Source organism: Primulina eburnea, chromosome 16 (genome assembly GCF_022965805.1).
Source record: "Primulina eburnea isolate SZY01 chromosome 16, ASM2296580v1, whole genome shotgun sequence".
In the NCBI taxonomy this organism is placed as follows: domain Eukaryota; kingdom Viridiplantae; phylum Streptophyta; class Magnoliopsida; order Lamiales; family Gesneriaceae; genus Primulina; species Primulina eburnea.
The window spans coordinates 2,529,177-2,547,198 of NC_133116.1; the positions used below are offsets into that span (position 1 = coordinate 2,529,177).

The 18,022-nt window shown below is 36.0% G+C and overlaps 3 protein-coding genes and 1 long non-coding RNA gene across 8 annotated transcripts; 3 read left to right on the forward strand and 1 right to left on the reverse strand.

Moving 5' to 3' along the window:
• On the forward strand, nucleotides 1–8,569 carry LOC140817436 (uncharacterized). 5 transcript variants are annotated; one of them, XM_073177106.1, is made up of 17 exons: nucleotides 6–213; nucleotides 289–329; nucleotides 840–1,339; nucleotides 1,694–1,934; nucleotides 2,444–2,721; nucleotides 2,888–3,046; nucleotides 3,231–3,992; nucleotides 4,087–4,178; nucleotides 4,591–4,653; nucleotides 4,740–4,828; nucleotides 4,915–4,989; nucleotides 5,275–5,922; nucleotides 6,160–6,234; nucleotides 6,395–6,465; nucleotides 6,576–6,633; nucleotides 7,211–7,424; nucleotides 7,625–8,568. In XM_073177106.1, the coding sequence occupies exons 3-17, from the start codon at nucleotides 927–929 to the stop codon at nucleotides 8,287–8,289; spliced, it is 3,903 nt and encodes a 1,300-aa protein (XP_073033207.1). In that variant the 5' UTR covers nucleotides 6–213; nucleotides 289–329; nucleotides 840–926; the 3' UTR covers nucleotides 8,290–8,568. The 5 variants fall into 5 exon arrangements, with proteins under 5 accessions (XP_073033209.1, XP_073033207.1, XP_073033211.1 ...); XM_073177109.1 differs by having other exon boundaries at nucleotides 7–162; XM_073177108.1 differs by lacking the exon at nucleotides 289–329 and having other exon boundaries at nucleotides 1–162.
• A 1,627-nt stretch (nucleotides 8,570–10,196) lies between these two features.
• On the forward strand, nucleotides 10,197–10,684 carry LOC140816295 (uncharacterized). Its single transcript, XR_012114527.1, has 2 exons — nucleotides 10,197–10,381; nucleotides 10,443–10,684. It is a non-coding gene; the product is annotated as an uncharacterized lncRNA (long non-coding RNA).
• Nucleotides 10,505–14,327, reverse strand: LOC140816293 (uncharacterized). Its single transcript, XM_073175458.1, has 5 exons — nucleotides 14,069–14,327; nucleotides 13,594–13,726; nucleotides 11,870–12,114; nucleotides 11,193–11,364; nucleotides 10,505–10,873 (listed from the first exon to the last, which is right to left on the reverse strand). The coding sequence occupies exons 1-5, from the start codon at nucleotides 14,188–14,190 to the stop codon at nucleotides 10,622–10,624; spliced, it is 924 nt and encodes a 307-aa protein (XP_073031559.1). The 5' UTR covers nucleotides 14,191–14,327; the 3' UTR covers nucleotides 10,505–10,621.
• Nucleotides 14,328–14,502: 175 nt separating this feature from the next.
• LOC140816294 (uncharacterized) lies at nucleotides 14,503–16,432 on the forward strand. Its single transcript, XM_073175459.1, has 2 exons — nucleotides 14,503–15,207; nucleotides 15,988–16,432. Exons 1-2 carry the CDS (start codon nucleotides 14,664–14,666, stop codon nucleotides 16,170–16,172), a joined length of 729 nt encoding a protein of 242 aa, XP_073031560.1. The 5' UTR covers nucleotides 14,503–14,663; the 3' UTR covers nucleotides 16,173–16,432.
• The last annotated feature ends 1,590 nt before the right edge of the window (nucleotides 16,433–18,022 follow it).

Below are 18,022 nucleotides of genomic sequence, written 5' to 3' on the forward strand. Positions count from 1 at the left end.
TTTCTATTTTCCATTCAGCGGCGCAAGAGTCGTCAGAGCAGAAACGAAGATTAAAGGAGAAGAAATTAACAAGACCCAGTACGCGCTTTCGCGGTCTCTCTCTAGATTTTACCATCTTCATGTATTCTCTCTCTTCGATCCCACCTCGATCGATGAATGCAGGTTAATATCTTGACAATTCTCGTAGTCGGCGTGATAGAATTGTGCTATGAGGTGCGTAATAAGTTCAAAATTTTGAAGAAAGGGGGATTTATGGATAAACCCTAGTTTTTGCTTTGCTTGATGTAGTGTTTTTGAGTTTTGGAATGAACCGTGGAAGTGTCTGACGGGTATGATTTGCGTTATTTATACCTTTAATTTGAGTTTTATCTGCTGAATTTGATGAATTCTCGTTTTTTTCCATGGCTGATTTTACTTGGAAATGTTGTGCTCAATGCTGTAGTTTATCGGATGGTTATTATTATTTTATGGTTTTTGTTTTATCTTTACGTGTGTTTGTGATTAATCAAGGGTTTATGTTCTCTCATGAGGAGCCTGTTCAGTTCGTTGTGTGAATTGATGGATATTCCTAATGAATGATGGTTGTCATATGTCTTACTTGTTGTGAAGGCGTGAAGCCTGGGGAAAATTCAAATGATAAGAGGACTTTTTATTGCACCATATACGGGATATGGCTGTCAGTTTGTTAAAGAAAAATTTTCCACCCCGTTGATTTGTACTTCTATTGCAGCTCTTTTTTTTAAAAAAAAATGTTACAAATCATTAAATCTGATGTGATGGACAGAAGATGGGCTACGATTTATGTCTGATTTGGCTGCTTATATGGCTTGTTTTGTTAGGTCTTGTGAGTTTGTGGCTGCTTAAACAGCAGACAAATATTGTTGAAGAGAAAGGATTCTACAAATGTGGAATATAACATTCTAATAATGGCTGGACATGCTAGATATGAATTGACATCAGCAAGCCCTGACTCCAGTTTTTCAGGGAACTATCAAAATGGTCAGAGAAGTTACTCGGGTTCCACTCTGGATAGGCCTTCAAGCTTCAGGGAAAACGCAGAGAGTAGGATGTTTGGTTTTGGGAAGGCAACTCCTAGAGGGAGTGCTACATCTTCTGACATGCCTACACTATCTCAATGCCTGATGTTGGATCCAGTTGTCATTGGAGATAAAAAAAATGCACATTCTGTTGAGTTAAGGAGGGTTCTTGGTTTTTCTGTCGGGAGCAGTTCCGAAGACAATTCTTTTGGTGCTGCTTATCCGAAGAATTTATCTCCATTGGCTGTGGAGGAATTAAAACGACTGAGAACAAATGTTGCAGATTCTTGTGTTAAAGCCAGGTTAATTTTTAATATAATATTTATTATCTTCAGAACGGATGAAGAATTGAATTTTCGGTCAGTTTCAGTTCGAATTTTCTGCCACGTCCATGTCTTTTTTGTTGTCATATAGATGAAAATACCGTCAAATGGTTAAATCTGTTTAAAACATGTGTATTTGTATCTTTTGTGTCACTGTACTGGAAATTTCACACTAGAACACTAAATAACATTTGCTGCAAGGGGTATGCTTGAAATGCGTTTACGAAATCTAGACAGTTGCTTAGGTCATTATTTTTTTACGAAATCTAGACAGTTGATTTGGTCATTATTCTTGTTCTTTATAAACTGAAATATTACCTTTTGTTTGGGTAGTGGTAGAGCAAAGAGGTTGGATGAGCATCTGAATAAATTATACAAATATTTTGATGCTATGACCTCTAAGAAGCAGCAGCGTGTTGAACTGATGACCAATGAACGATCAAGTGGTTCAAATTTGAAGATTGGATCCCAGATGCATCGAAATTCATCAGATCTTGGAAATCAGAAATTAGATGATCGGTCTAATAATGTTGTTCTTAACAAGCGCATGCGGTCATCAGTTATGGAAACCCGGGTGTGTGATAACCGTGCATGCTAGTTTTTACAGAATTTTCTAGTTAAGATGATATTTTTTTTTAACAGAACACTTGAGTCTTTATCTTGACAACTCTTGATGGCAATGCCTATTTGTCACAGAGCATATTTATCAGGGTTAAAAACAACTTTTTTGGTGGGAAGAGTATGCCACTATTTTACATTGTTTAGCACATCTCATCTCAGAGATTTATGCCTTTCTTCCTCTTGAGATGTATTCTAACATTAGCCATGGAAATGTTATTTCAGTTTTTGCTTGAATCTGTGGCAGACATTTCTATGCAGGAAAACCAGCCAAGAAATGCTCAATAGGAAAAAGAAAGAAAAAAAATCCATGCAGAAAATAGTATCATGTTTTCTTCTGACATTGTTTTACCTCATAAATGTTTTTCTTATGTTTCAGCAGTTATGAATTATGTTGCAGTGGACATAACATTTTCCTGTTTTATTTAATTTGTCGAAATAGTGTAAGACTCTTCCCATTTTCAGGTTGAATCCCGAAATAATGGAGTACCACGATCATCTTTGGTGGCAAAAGAAAGAGAGCTTGTTAAATATAATAATGCAGATCCTGATATGGCTGAAGAAAAGATAAGGAGATTGCCTGCTAGTGGAGAAGGCTGGGACAAAAGAATGAAAAGAAAACGTTCAGTTGGTGCTGTATTCTCTAGATCCATTGAATGTGACGGGGAAGTGAAACGACCTATGCGTCATAAGCTTACAAGTGACTCTAGTCTGCAGGTCTCTGATTCTAATATTGGTTTCAGGTCAGTAATGGTTGGTGTGCTTATTCTGCCTGTTATTAGGCCAGCCCTGGTTTTCTCCTGTGAAATGAATATTTCTGACTCGAGGCATGATTTCTTTAAAGAATTCCTTTTGTATCTATTATTTAGTTTTAGTGTCTAAAGTTTTACCCTGGAAACTTACTTTCAGATCTGGGGCGTCTAGTGGCAGTAAGAAAGTGGATTCTACATCTCCTGCTGTCTCTAATACTCGGGCAACAATTAAAAATGATCAAGAAAAATCTGCACTCTCAAAGGATTTTTCCATTGGACAAAATAAGGAGCGAGCCTTTGGGAAAGGAAATTTAAAGTATGTGTGTTTCATTTTTTTTTAATTATTCAGGAAATTATTGGATGTACCTGTTTTTATAGCTGGTTTGTCTTTAGGAAATCCCCTATTTTTCTATCACTTGATTAGTGGATGGTTTTGATGTTGTTTATTTTCCTTGAACCGGATGTTTCACATTGGTGCATCTTCTGGATCATTCTATTAGGTTGAACAATCGTGAGGACAACAACACTAATTGTCCTAGTCCAATAGTTAAAGGAAAGGCTGCTAGGGCGCCGCGAAGTGGCTCCACTATTTCAACTAACTCTGCTTCTAACATACCTCGTGTGCTTGGAACTTTGGAGAGTTGGGAACAACCCCAGGGTGTAAATAAGGCCCCTTCAGTTGCTGGGGTTAACAATCGCAAGCGTGCTATGCCTGCAGGATCGTCTTCTCCACCTATTACTCAATGGGGTGGTCAGAGACCAAATAAGATTTCTCGAACGAGGAGGACTAACCTTATGCCTGTGAACCACGATGAAGTGCAGATACCGTTCGAAGCATGTTCTCCTTCAAGTTTTGGTCCTCGTTTAAGCACTGCAGCGACCAATCTCTCCAAGAGTGCATCGAATGTAAACCAAAACTTTAAAGCTAAACCTGAAAGTGTTCTGTCTCCTTCCAGATTGTCTGACAGTGAAGAATCTGGCGCTGTTGAAAACAGAGATAAAGAGAGAGGTGTTGGGAATGGAGGCATGGAGGAAAAGGCTGCAAATGCTGGTATGAATGTGACACGTTCTGTAATTCCTGTGAAAAAGAACAAAAACATTGTCAAAAAAGAAATTGGTGATGGTGTGCGGAGACAAGAGCGTAGTGGAAGGGTCTCAGCTTTTTCTAGGGAAAGCATTTCACCTCTGAGAGAGAAGGTGGATAATGTGATACCAGCCAAGCCTCCGCGTAATGTGAGGTCTGGTTCTGACAAGAATGGAAGGTAACAAATTATTTTTATAGCACTGAAACTGACTTCTATGTATAAGGTTTCTAGTTTTTTCATTCTCGTCATAAATATTTCTGTACTTCCACAGCAAGTCAGGTCGTCGTTTGAAGAAGCTTGCAGATCGCAGAGGTTTCCCTCGTCTTGGCCATTTAGCAAATGGGGGCTCGCCTGATTGTAGTGGTATACCTTAAAAAAGAATTTTCTTTAAACTTGATTCAATTTTAGCAATTTTTTTTTTGCACCCTTCATATTATCAATTGCAATACAAGTTTTGATGGGAATAAGTCCACGTACCGGTCTCGTTGTCCATTTTTTTCTGCCTCTGTGGCTTTGTAAGGGATGTGCTGCTTGCTTATGTAAGCTCTAATGCCCTTGGTTTTTGGAGATTTGTGATTGTTGCTGTTCTCTGCGTGGTTTTATGATTGCTGAGTCTCTAGAACAGGATTAGTCTGGAGCTAATTTAGTTTTCTTAGGGTCCGAAGTATTAAGTTTCAGCATCACTTACATGCTTTTAGCTGAGAAAAGAGGGAGAAACAATTCGATTGGTTGATTAAAATTCTGAATTCCTAGTTACTAATGCATGACTTTTCAGGGGAATCTGAGGACGACCATGAGGAGCTTTTAGAAGCTGCAAATTTGTCTTACAATTCTAGCTGTATGTGCTATCTTTTTGGTTTCATACTGACATTAAATTTTCATGTCTACTGGAAGTGATTTACGGTCAATTTTTTCTTTATGCAGTGAATGCATGTTCGAGTGAGTTCTGGAAGACCGTTGAGCCCTTGTTTGCTTCAATGAGTGAAGAGGAAAAATCCTACTTAATACTGCAGGTTTTGACTTTAATGTTTTCATAGATTGTTCTGTTTTTGGTCTATGTTAATTCTGAAATTTTTGCTATTTTGTTTTGAACTACCAGGTGAAACTGGCTGAAGAGTCATGTGGATGTCTGTCTCAAAACTGTTGTCATGGCAATAATCTTCCTGTGAGATTGGTTTGTAGTTGCAATATCTTATCTTATTTTACTTGCACATCCTTATTCATGAATTTCTTCGGCGTGTTTCATTTTGCATTTTTCAATTGAATAATTCAGCGCATCCTCTTTTCAAAAGGAGAGAAACATTTTTGCACACTCGATTGAGCACTTTTTCTTGCACTAGCATGTGTTTGTCTATCTAATATGTTATGCTAGATCCTTGGAAAGAAAAATTAGTCTGAGTCTATGTAATTCTATGAATCTGCTTCACAGTGTTTAAAAAGCATACCACTTTTGTATCAGGATTGCTTTGGCCAAGATGAGATTTGTTCATCTGATGTCTTCTCTTGCGAAATAAGTAGACACATGAAGAAAGAAATTGGGTCGAAGGACTCATTGGATAAGGCAGAATTTGTAGACCAATTTCAGAATTCTTCTTTATTTCAGTGTCCAAGTGAGCAGAAAGAATATGAGATTTCTACTCCATTTTATCAGAGGGTTCTATCTGCTTTAATTGTGGAAGTTGACATTGAAGAATGTGAAGAAACTGGATTTGGAAGACCTGGGAGTTCAATTAATGATACATGTCTCTTCATTGGCAGCGAAAGTAAACAAATGGATATGCTCGAATTCTGTGAGCCAATACTTGGTTCTCAAACTCAGAAAAATGGGAATCCACGTACTGTTTTTTCCTTTAACGGAAATAGAGATTTCAATAGCCGCCCTAGTGCTAAAGATCATCTCTGTAATGGCGAGCTGTTTCAAAAGGATGGTGAATATTTGCATTCAGAGATTGAAGTGTCAGTCAGATTCACAAGAGGCGATTATATTCCACCAAAATTTCCTGCAAATAATTGTAATGTTTTTCCCATTGATTATGCATACAAGCAGATGTCCATTGATGAAAAGATTGTACTAGAATTGCAGAGCATTGGACTTCTGGAATCCATCGTAAGTCTACTATTTTGGGGGCATGTGGTGATGGGTACTTTCATCTTTAAGTGAAAATGTCTGTGATACGTTTTCATTACCCTCCACCTACTTCTTCCGTTAGCGGTCATTGACTTCTCTGTATGAATTGCACAATTTGAAAGACATACTGCAAATTTGAATTATATAATGTATTTTGTTAAGCTTTGAACTGGCAATTTTTCTAATATGCAATTCTTATTTGTTTCTATGTTGCAGCCTGATTTAGATGATAAAGAAGACGAGCCAATTAACCAGGATATTGTTCAGTTAGAAAGGAGACTTAATGAAAAGGTCATTTTGCATCAGACCATTTTGATAAATTCCCTTTTTTAGTGATTATGCCAAAGTTATTGCTTCCTCGGTTTTCTTTGTCATATGGATAATTATGTTGCAGCATTCATTTTCCATTAGTTACTGAGTGCTTTTTTGCAATTTGTGCTCCATGCTTCAGAACGGAAAGAAGAAGATGTCCTTGGATAAAATATGCAAGGCTGTTCGAGAAGACAAGAATGACGGAAGATGGTAAAATACTATGTATTGAACTCCTTCATGAGCATTAGGTGTCACTAACGAGATAAAATAATGTTTGAATCATGTAATAAGACCTACATTTTTGTTGGTTATGCATGCAGTGAACCTGAGCAGGTTGCGATGGACAGACTTATTGAGTTGTCATACAAGAAACTTTTGGTGAGTGTTGATTACTTTGAGCCTGTCCCTTGACTGGCCTCAAAGGACTTAAAGCTGTATTGACACGTACATTTTTCATTAAACTGCAATTTGTACCAGGCTTTTTTGGTCATTTTACTCTTTAGATATATATATATATATATATATTTTAATTGATGGCATAGCACTTGAGCCTTTCCTTTGTTTTATCATAATTATAATTATAAAAGACTAAATATACGCTTTCTTGTTATTTCAGGAGAACCAATTGATCCAGATGTTGGTTCTCGTATGTAAATAATAGTAAATTGCTGATTAGCCATCAAATGCCTGTTATAGATAAACTTTTTACAATTATGTTCTGAGAAAATGCTATGCCTTGTTTCATCACAATCAATGCTATCCTTTTCATGCAATCGTTGAAAATATTGACAGTTTTGATTTTCTCTATCACGCATACTGGAAAGCTCAGTCTTTCATTTGCTGTTCCAAATTGCCAGAAAATTCTCAAAGACACTTTCTGCAATAGTTTTTTTATTGTGAATTTCTTAGCTTTTTTCCTAGATTAAAAGTTAATTTTATTTGGAATGATTGGCAGGCTACCAAAGGAAGCTTTGCTTCTAAACATGGGATTGCTAAAGTGTCGAAACAATTTGCTTTGGCTTTTGTCAAGAGGTCCCTCGCAAGATGTCGGATGTTTGAAGATTCAGGCGCTAGCTGTTTTTCTGAGCCTCCGTTTCGAGAAATTATTCATGCTACTCCACCTCGGTCCAATGAAATAGAGCCCCTTTCTAACCTGGGAGTTGCCAAGGGTAAGACAGCGCTTAAATCTTTTACAACTTAGCATCGGACATTTTCGTAAAATAGTGCTGTGGCAAGTTGGTTATATGGATTTGCACTCCTTTTGTCTGTTCTCTGCTTATATTTTTCTGAATTTTGTTTATGTCTAAAAAATGTTCTTTTAACATTGTTCTACACTATTTAACAGACTATTCTTTTGATGGATATGCAGATGGTATTTCATCGGATGCTTTTGCAACTTTGACTCATCAATCTGATTATGCATTTGCTAAAAAAGGGCCCATATCAAACAGAGGGAAGAAAAAAGAAGTATTGCTTGATGATGTTGTTGGGGGGGATGCCTTTAGAGCCACGCCTGCTCTTGGCAGTTTGGGTGGTGCGAAGGGCAAGAGAAGTGAAAGGGACAGAGATAGAGACACTTCAACCAGAAACACCGTCACCAAAGCTGGGCGGTCAACTATGGCCAGCTCTAAAGGTGACCGGAAAACAAAATCAAAGCCCAAGCAGAAAACTGCTCAACTTTGTACATCAGGTAATGGGTTTGTTAATAAACTCACAGACGCCACAAATCCGATCTGTACCTCGGCCAGCGGTTCTGGTGACTCCGGCAACGATATTGGCAACAGGAAACGAGATGTTAGATTTAAATCGACAGGTAATATCCCCCCAAGTTCAGCAAAAGAAACAAAAGAATCAGCGGACGCCACAAACTTGTCATTAAATGATATCAACGGTATGGAGGATCTAGGCATTGATTCTGAGGTTGGTGTGCCACAGGATTTCAATTCTTGGTTCAGTTTGGATGAGGAAGTGGGCCAAGAACATGATTTTATTGGCCTACCGACTCCTATGGATGAGCTTGCAGATATATTTTGATTGTAGCATTGCCTTGTACAGCTTTTGCGTATATAGTTGACTGGCTAGCAGCGCCTTTTTTTCCCCCGCTCAATGAGTGGGGGGGGGGGGGGGGGGGGGGGGTAGAGTAGGGTATGATTGCAGTTTTTAAGATATGTCCTCGCCCAAATGGGCAGTTGTAATTATGCAATTCTTTTCTGTATCCTGCTAGAATGTTAGAATATCTTAGTTTCCATTTATCCCTGACAATTTTTTTGGGAATAAACATTATACCTCCTGTGGCATCTAATTTATCTTATCTCATTTTTGTACTGACAGTTTCTTACGTCTGAGGTTCAATGTTGAGATAATTTCAGAAATTTTCCTGACCGTTGACTTCCCCACACTACGAGTGAAATCGGCATTCAATGCAGGCCGAAGCATCTGGTTGCCGGGGTTGGGTCGTCGGCTCCCTTGTCATCAGGTCACTAACTTCTTTGATTTATTACAATATTCACCATCCAATAACCAATTTGGTCCCAAGATAAAGAATAACCAGCGACCCAACCCCATTGCCATCAGGTCACTAACTTCTTTGATTTATTACAATATTCACCGTCCAATAACCAATTTGGTCCCAAGATAAGGAATAACCAGTTTGTAAGATATCTAATGATCGGAAATAGAATTGACTAGCGATTCCGAAAGAAATGGAGATCTTTTCGATGACGGACACCGTGTTTAAATAAGGAGCAAAATTGTAAATAGAACTATACTAATAAAAGAAAAATTGGTGTGCGAGCATTGTGTTGTGTGTGTGTATATATATACGCGTTAACGAATGCATGGTCATCTATATCTCTATGTATTCACAAACTTTTCAAGTATTCTAGTGATTTTTTATTTTTTTCAACTTCCTTCTATTAACTAACATGAAGTACGTGCCAACTATATAATATATATACTAAAAATTAAAAATTTAATATATGAAATCAAATACACAGTTAAAGGAGATAATATTAGCAGGAATTCATATATTTGATCTCCTGCTAATATACGAAAATGGACACATTTATTATATTTTCATGTATTTATAATTTAATGTTACTTTAGGCAAATTTGATGACATTCAACAATTGAGCATAATAGAAATTCAATTTCCTTGGTGCATTTAGACTCGTAGCCATGTTCCATTATCCTAAATTTTATATTCCATTTTTCTGAGTTTTGGCACCCATTTTCCATCGAATGTCCATGCAATTAATTTAAACAACACACTTTTATATCTAGAATAGATATATCAATCTTATATGAGGTTAACTTCACAAAAACAATGATGATTTGAAAACTAATTAAATTATTGTGCTTAATGTGCTAAACTAAAAAAATATATACACCAATTAAATGAATAAGCGACACATTGATTTTCACAAATTCAATATCTCAAATTTAACCCTAAATTTTCCACCATTTTTCACTCAATTCACTAATATAAACAATACATAATTTTTGGGCAAAATAGTAAAAACACAATACAAAAATTTGCTCATCATTCATAAAAAGAAGTAGATATTCTATTTTCTCACCATCTTTCTGTTATTTTAAATTCATATTTATTTCAATTTATGTTTTCAACTAAAATAGTTTATTCAACAAATTTTTTCTTCACACTTTAAATTAAAAAAAATAATTCTTTGACATACATAATTTTGTTGAGATCAAACGCTTACCACTAGTCCAAAAACTATAGTTGTTAGCTCATACGCAACTTTATTTTCTTATACTCATGGCCGCGCAGACTCCACATACTTGAGTGCTAATGAGTCGAGATGGTTAGGCCATGAGTCTAGGGAGGTACGTGTCTATCTGCTGGAACTGCCTCATTTTCTTTAGAGATCAGTATTACATTTTCTTTTCCACAGGTCATGTCCCTAACATAGAAAATATTACTCGTTAAGATCTGACGTCACTCTTTTGTGGCTCACCAAGTCAACTAGATCAATCAACGCAACATCAACAGTTTGATGCACGAAAACTTCCCAAAAAGTCACTCGTCCCAATATTACTTTTACTCATCTATGTTTAACCCAACAAACTTTATTTTGCACATGTGTTTCGTATGCATTGGATAATAGTGATTTAATATGTTGGTTTTTTATTTTCCAATCTCGAATATGATTGTTGTTATTTTTGAGGTAACAATGACAAATATGTCAAGGTAACTCTCCAATTCCCAAGTCTTTTATGATCTAGCAGATATATATGATCATTATGTTATATTTCACAACCATTATATATGTTTTTGGACAGTCCATGTTGCAGCATCTGCCTTCATAGACTCTATTATACAACAGATATGTAGCCAAAATCATACTCATAACTCCGAAAACCTGGCTTCCTCCTCGTAGTCACCATTTTTGAATTCGAGATGGTTTCTGGATAAATCAAGGGATAACCTGTCCAGCTTACGCTGAACCGGTACAAGATCCTCGACAGTCAAAAATATGAAACTCGAATTTGGAAGATGGAGCCCCATGTTGTACACGTCCTTGTCAAATTCAGTCTGTTTTAGCGTGCTCTTGTAACTAGAGATGGCAGTTCTTGGATGGCCTCTGGCAATGGATAACTATAGCAAGAAATGAAACGCCCCTTGATCAAGAACCAATCAATAGGGTTTGACAATAAAATCAAACACTTCGCAGTATAGACCAACTAGTGAACATAGAAAGGACTATTAAAAAATCCAAAAAAATCGACAAACTCATTAGATCATGCAGCCTGAGGTTTGTTACCTGACGCAGATAAATTATTGTAATAAAAGAACTTGGAAAAAACTATATCTTTTCAGCAAAAAGGGACTGGTACTACATATTAATTTATCTAGAATACCACCTTCTATAATTTTGAATTGAAAATAAAAGCAACGGGAAACTCTGAAAACTAACCGAATGGTGTTGGTCCAGTTCTAGTAGCCAGAATTTCCAGTCTTTCAACTCTATTCCCGCAACTTTGGCAGATATGTTTTTCCAATCCGTGTGGTGGAATTCAACATCATCCAACTTGTAACCTACACCAGTACCTAAGGCCTTGACATAAGCTTCTTTCAGACACCAATATCTGCAAAATTGACAACTTCACAGTGAAAAGGTTTTCATTTTCTGAGTGTCATCCTTTTGATTACTGAAAAAAGAGTCACGATAGCAATAATTTCACCCGCTGTCATGTCTAATTACTTATGTGCCACAATAACTGATGCATAGCATTAGGGTTACTGACGATTTCAACAATTTATCATCGCCATTATGGATTTTGGTACAACACCAAATACTCAGGTCCTACAATTTAATTGTTTGCTAGACATGCTTTCACATCTCAATGTTTCACAATTGGATTCCAAATTCACTTCATATCAATTAGATTGAAGGAAAACCGAAGGTGATACCAAATGGGAATGATTAGATGTTAAAGTTCCATGATTATAATTTATTTGTCCAAAGAAGTATCTCAATGTTGAATGGTTTATAAAGACAAAGATTGCTAAATAAAATAAACAAGTTGTTACTACTTACTACACTAGGGAAGTTTCAAATAACTCAAGGATTTAAAATTAAAATTAGCATACCTGTAAAATATTTTCAGCTTCTCATCCGAAGAACCACCACTGATAATATGATACCATTCTAAACTAGAGAAGTATGAAGAGAAGTTTTGAATGAACTCCTGAGCTGTTTCATTTGTAGGAATGGAATGAGAAACGATATCCAAACCGACAAGGCATAAAGGTTCTGATGCTATTGCAACGTAGTCGCCATGATGGGATGCATTAAAATTAAAATTTGGAAATCCAATCTCCGTGTTTTCACAAACCTAGCAAAAATAAATACTGAAACTTTATAGACATACACACACACACTCTTATGTATATATTTTAATATATTCATGTCTTGTGGTGGTGAGTATGCATGATATATTGCTGTTTACAAACGCAACAAAGAAAAATAGACAAAAACCTTACCAACCAGTTCCTATTCATTCATGGAGAGATTCCCTTTTCAACAAAGTACATTGAAAAGTTTAAATAAGCTCTCGTCCAGAATGATTATGGAAAGGAAAAATTACTAGGCCAGAATATCCAGCTCAAAACATCATGCCAAGACCTTGGAAAGGGTAAATGAATCCCATGATGATTCATTCAGCCTTTGAGCATTTCATCACACAATATTAGCTAAATATCCCACATTTCATGGAGAATAATAATAATGGTAGCTATTGGCTCTCTTTACACTCGGATTTCAGAAGGGGAAACGTCAGAGGCCCTTTCCAGATTTTAAGTTATCTTTTTCCGTAATCTTCTGATATCTCATTAGAGGTAACCACAAGAAAGCAGGAGCAGTCCACTTCGAATAGGAGTGACAAGATGGCAGTTCACCTTGAGATTTCATGATAGTCCTTATGGCATTGAGAGATTTGAAACGACGTGGCGCTTATTAAAGTTGGTTTTATAATTTTCCTAAGATGCACATCCTAAGAAAGCAACTCAAAGACCATGACATTTTCTTTGCGATCAAGCTTCCATTCATTTTTCTCTTCTTCTTTTCATCATATCAAAGAAAGATAGAGAATAAGAAAACCCAGCTTGTAATAGATGAAATTAGTTGTATCCCCGGCCAAGTAACTATGACATTTGCACTCACTATGATAGAAAGTTAGAAACTTTTCTTGACATGACTCAAACACCTCTTTATATCATTTCATAATTCGTAAGTGATGAGAAGAATCATAGAGCTAAGATCCTAAAACACAAGCAGACCGAACAAAAAAAAAGATGGCCTATTGGTGTGACTACTCAGACCCATTACAAGCCTTGGATTCAGTTAAATGAAAAATACAGATTAGGATTGAACATGCACTGTCAATGATATACTCGTAAGTTGGATAGTATTTTAAGAATAAAACTCTTAAATCACAAAAAAGGAGCTAGGAGGTCTTCAATGATGTGCAGTTTTCCTCAATCTCCCTCAAAACAAATCATTCTATCAATTCTAGTCTTCTATATATAGCATTTCTTCTGATTCTCACTACCTTATTTATATAGGTGACACCATTTTTGTTTAGATTTCTCTTTTTTAAGATGCAAGTTTTTCCATTACCTAAACACAAATATTAATTATTATGATTGATCTCATTTTACCTTATATCATGATGCTAAGTGCTAACTCGACTAAATTAGCTTAACGTATGATATCTTATCCTTAAACATCAATAGTTTTATCCCCATCATGCACAAAAAATTGAAGCTTAGCACAAGCCAGAAGTAACAATACTTTGATCAAGGCGTTAATATACCAAATAAGGTTTTCCCTCCACCGTGCGCCGAATGATGATTTCATCAAATGGGATCCCTAGTATTTGATGAACAAGGGCATACTGCAACAACCGGCTTACTAGAGCACGTTTTTGATCCTCCAATTTCACAAACCTGATAAATCAAAGAACCACCAACTAATCCATTGCCATCCTCTTAACATGAAATAAGAATGGTTCGACAGTTCATACTCCATTACAAGATTTTCTTTTTACTCTGTGAACGACAAGAACAGGAGTTTTTTTTTTTTTTAAATTAACTAAAACCAACAAAAAGGATCATGGCCGATTTAAGATTCTAGCTCATGGAGACTGAATGTATTTTCAGAACAAACACGTCAAATTCGAAATTCTGTGTCCAAGGAGCCGCACACAGTAATCTCTTTACACAAAGCAAACTAGTTGAATAAACTGAGGAAATGGAAAAATTGAAACACACACATGGCATAAAGATTACCTGTTGATGGAGGAGTGCTCATGCTGAGGAAGAAGGGAAATGAAAAAGGACAAGTGATTGACAGAAGGCTTCCACTTGGATATGTCAACAACCCATCTCTGAACCCCCTTTGCCACTTCCATTTTCTTGGATTCTCTATTTTTTAAAAAAGAACGAACTGTTTGTGCGCACCTGATTTCACAGTTTCTTACGGTCTTGTTTTTACCGGCGGAAACTTTCAGTCAATATGGAGTTAGAGCCACAGTCTAGTGGGTCCTCTAGTGGGTGGGATTATTTCAGCTCCAGCGTTGAATAACAATCCCTTTTCTTCGGTAAATAAATACACGTAGATTTATAAATTCAGAGAAGAAAAGGTATTTCGCGTGTAGTTGAGGGGACAAAGTGCAATTCGCAATCATTTTTATGGGTAGATTTTGGAAAAAAGTCGCCGACCTCGATTACCTATTGGTGTGACAGGTCGAAGCGATCACAAAGTCTCCTCCTTTGTTCGTTCTAATCTTTATCTGTGCGTCTCTCCATTTCTGTTAACTCAAACATTACAGTTTTCAAGAAGAAAATTTTCCACGCACAATTGTCTATCGATTTAAGAAAATTAATGGGTGTCGGTATATCTTTCCTCATAGGCCTAAAGGCAGCAACTTTATTTATTTTATTTGCATCTCTTAGAAATTTCGGCTTCACTTTGGTATCAATACCAGTTCTGTATGCATCTTTAGTATCATTATTGGTTGCAATTGCTTCCCATCCTTCCATAAATCTACCAATGCTTCTAGGAAAAGGTTCAGATGGGAAGTTCCCAATTTGGTCTTTGGTTATGTTCAGTCCTTATTTATATTTCGTGAGAGCATTTTCGGCTGTTAGAAGATTTACTAATAGAGAGGATCCGTACAGTAAGATCAGTGAAGGTCTGTATGTAGGAGGTTGGCCTTATTCACCAGATAAGTTGCCACCGGGTAATCTGGCTATAATTGATTGCACATGTGAGTTGCCCAGGAAAATGGAGGTTTCAGGGCATGCATATTTTTGCATTCCTACATGGGATACACGGGCGCCTCAGCCGGGCGATATTGAGTCTGCGGTGAAATGGGCTTGTCGAAAAATTGCTCAGAAAACTCCTATTTTTGTTCATTGCGCATATGGTATGATATTAAGGGCCTGTTGTTAGAAATCATGAATTGCTAGTTCATTGAGAGTATTTTTCATTTTATTTCATATTACTTCATCATGATGTTTTCTGACTTCTGCTGGATTTGAATAATTAGCTTGTGGGTCGGTTTTGCTTTTTCAGCTTCGATAACCTGATACTACCCACCAAGAAAAAAAAAGTACACAGTTCCGCCTGTGCATTGTATATGTTTCATGTTTTCTCTTCTCTAGGATACTATGCTATTGAACATTAAAAATGAGATGCAATAAGTTTAAAGAGAAAAGGTTTTTATCGCTTGTGCATGGAAAAAGATGGATAGACTTAGCATACTGGTTGTTTTAGGCTTTTTGAAAGTTGACTTGTTTTGAGAACGATACCAGAGTTTCTTCATTCAAATGAAAGATTAGGCTAGGCTTATGTTATGTTCCAGAAAGACGGTGAGCAGGCTTTCATTGATTCTAATTTGGCTTGGATCTTTACGTTCTCCAATGAAGTTGTTTCTCTCTCCTTTTCTTCTTTAGTTTCAGCCGAACTCACTTCCAAAATTTGGTTTGAACCTATGCAATTATCTATCTTTTGACCTGAATTATGAACAGTTCTTGTTCAGTTTTCCCCCTCGGCACAAATATTTATGCTATCAAGGTTTTTTACATTACATCGAATGACTTCATTATGTGAGCTTTGTTACCGTGGTGAATTAATTCTAGTCCAAAAGCTGAAAACATTTTGCAAGTTGATGAATTTGGTACTTATCATTTTTATCATGCTTTAGGACATGGACGAAGCGTTGCAGTAATGTGTGCTCTGTTGGTGGCTCTTGGCCTAGCAGAAGATTGGAAAAGCGCCGAAAAATTAATTCGTGAAAAAAGGCCTTGCATTCGTATGAATGCTCTTCATCGTGAGACCTTGGAAGAATGGTCGAAGCATAGGTTGTCACCATTGAGAAGTAATGGATAGAGTCTGGCATGAGTTCTGTGATTTTTTCTTGTACTTCTGGACAATCTTGATTACACTGGTCATGACACTTGAAGTGTGGAATAGTTTCTTCATTTTATTGTAAATTCGAACTGAACTTCGCAAATGTTTATGTGGAATGCTGTTAGAAAATTCGCTGATGTCTCTTTCTCAGTGAGATGTATCCTGGAAAAACAGTTGTGAGTCTATTTGTGAGCCTTTTGCACTGGTTCTAAGCTATATTATTCGATTCTCTTTTGCAATTACTCGATATCACACTTGAACATGTCCCGACATTATTTTTGAGCCAGAATGTGAGTTAAAGTTATTTTATTCCATGTTTGCGAGTCATTTATGAGTTCTAATTAATATTTTATAAATATACTCATAATTGTACGAGCATATATAAAATGTGATAATTAAAATTCGAATGAATCAAATTGAGCTCAAGCTCCAACTTCAGATCAAGTTATTAAAGTAAAAATGTTTTTTTTATTTTTTTTATATTTAGTTTTTTATGAAAAAAATGATATCATAGGAAATGAGTATTTTGGAAATGAAAATTGGTGTCTTCAATTTTTTTTTGAAAATTGGTTTCTTGAAGATCAAGAGTGATTAGTACAAGAATTTTGGTGATTTATTTCTATCCAGAGAACCTACCAAATCAGGACTCCATAGGCCGGTTTAGTTTCTTGAACGTAATTTCTGCTTGGTTTTTCTTCCCTCTAGCATGCGCGCTGTTCTACATATATGTTCTTGTGTACATAAGAAAATAAAAGCTCAAAGCAACTCATGATCACGACCTACCACCTTGCTTGGCTGCTTCAGAATTGTTCACTGTCAAAAAAGACTCTCCACAGCCACACTGCCCTTTGGAGTTTGGATTAATGAATATGAACTCAGATCTGCTCACGGGTCGTATTTGTGAGACAGATTTTTTATTTGGGTTATCCATGAAAAAGTATTACTTTTTATGCTAAGAATATTATTTTTTATTGTGAATATGGGTAAGGTTGACCCGTCTCAGACCGTCTCACATATTAAGATCTGTGAGACGGTCTCACATGAGACTCACTCCAGTAATTGACTCATGAGACCATCTCACACGAGTTTTGTGAAATACATAATATTAATTGGCGCATTAAGCTGTTATTATTACATCGTTCCTTGTATTGGAGTTTTTTAAGGTAAATTTACAGCCAAAAACCTCAACAAATATGTACATTTGCAATATTAAATAATTTCATGAGATCTTCGACTTATAACGAAGAATGTGGTGTACAAAAATATTATCTACTTAACTTATTTGAGTTTGTTCTTTTTTAAAAAATTTGGTTTTAAAGTTTTTTTTTTAAAAAAAAAAAAACAACACTTATATATATGTTTTATGTTTAGTAAACTATACGCAATCAAATATTTAATATAGATTAAAATTAAATGTAGACCATTAAATAGATTTGATATTGAAAGGGAAAATTTGCATTTGGAATTTTAGTCTATCTTTATTATAAAATTTTACTTTTAATCGCATATAATTTAATTTCAGGCAATTTTAATCCATTTTCATGATGTTGTATTTGACATATTGACACCTCGGACACAGGGGCGGAGCCAGGATCTTGGTTCAGTGTAGGCAACAATATATTATAATTAATAAAGAAAAAAAAACAATGATTAATCGACATCTAAAAATAATGTGTCATAAAGTTTGAACACAAATTACGCACAGCTAGTAGCATTGAAAACAATTGAATGATCGACAAACATTGAACGAAAAAACGAACCTAAAATTTGGTAACATTTTGGATTTTTTAGAGATTATGAAAGATGAAAGCAATAATTAAAATGAATTT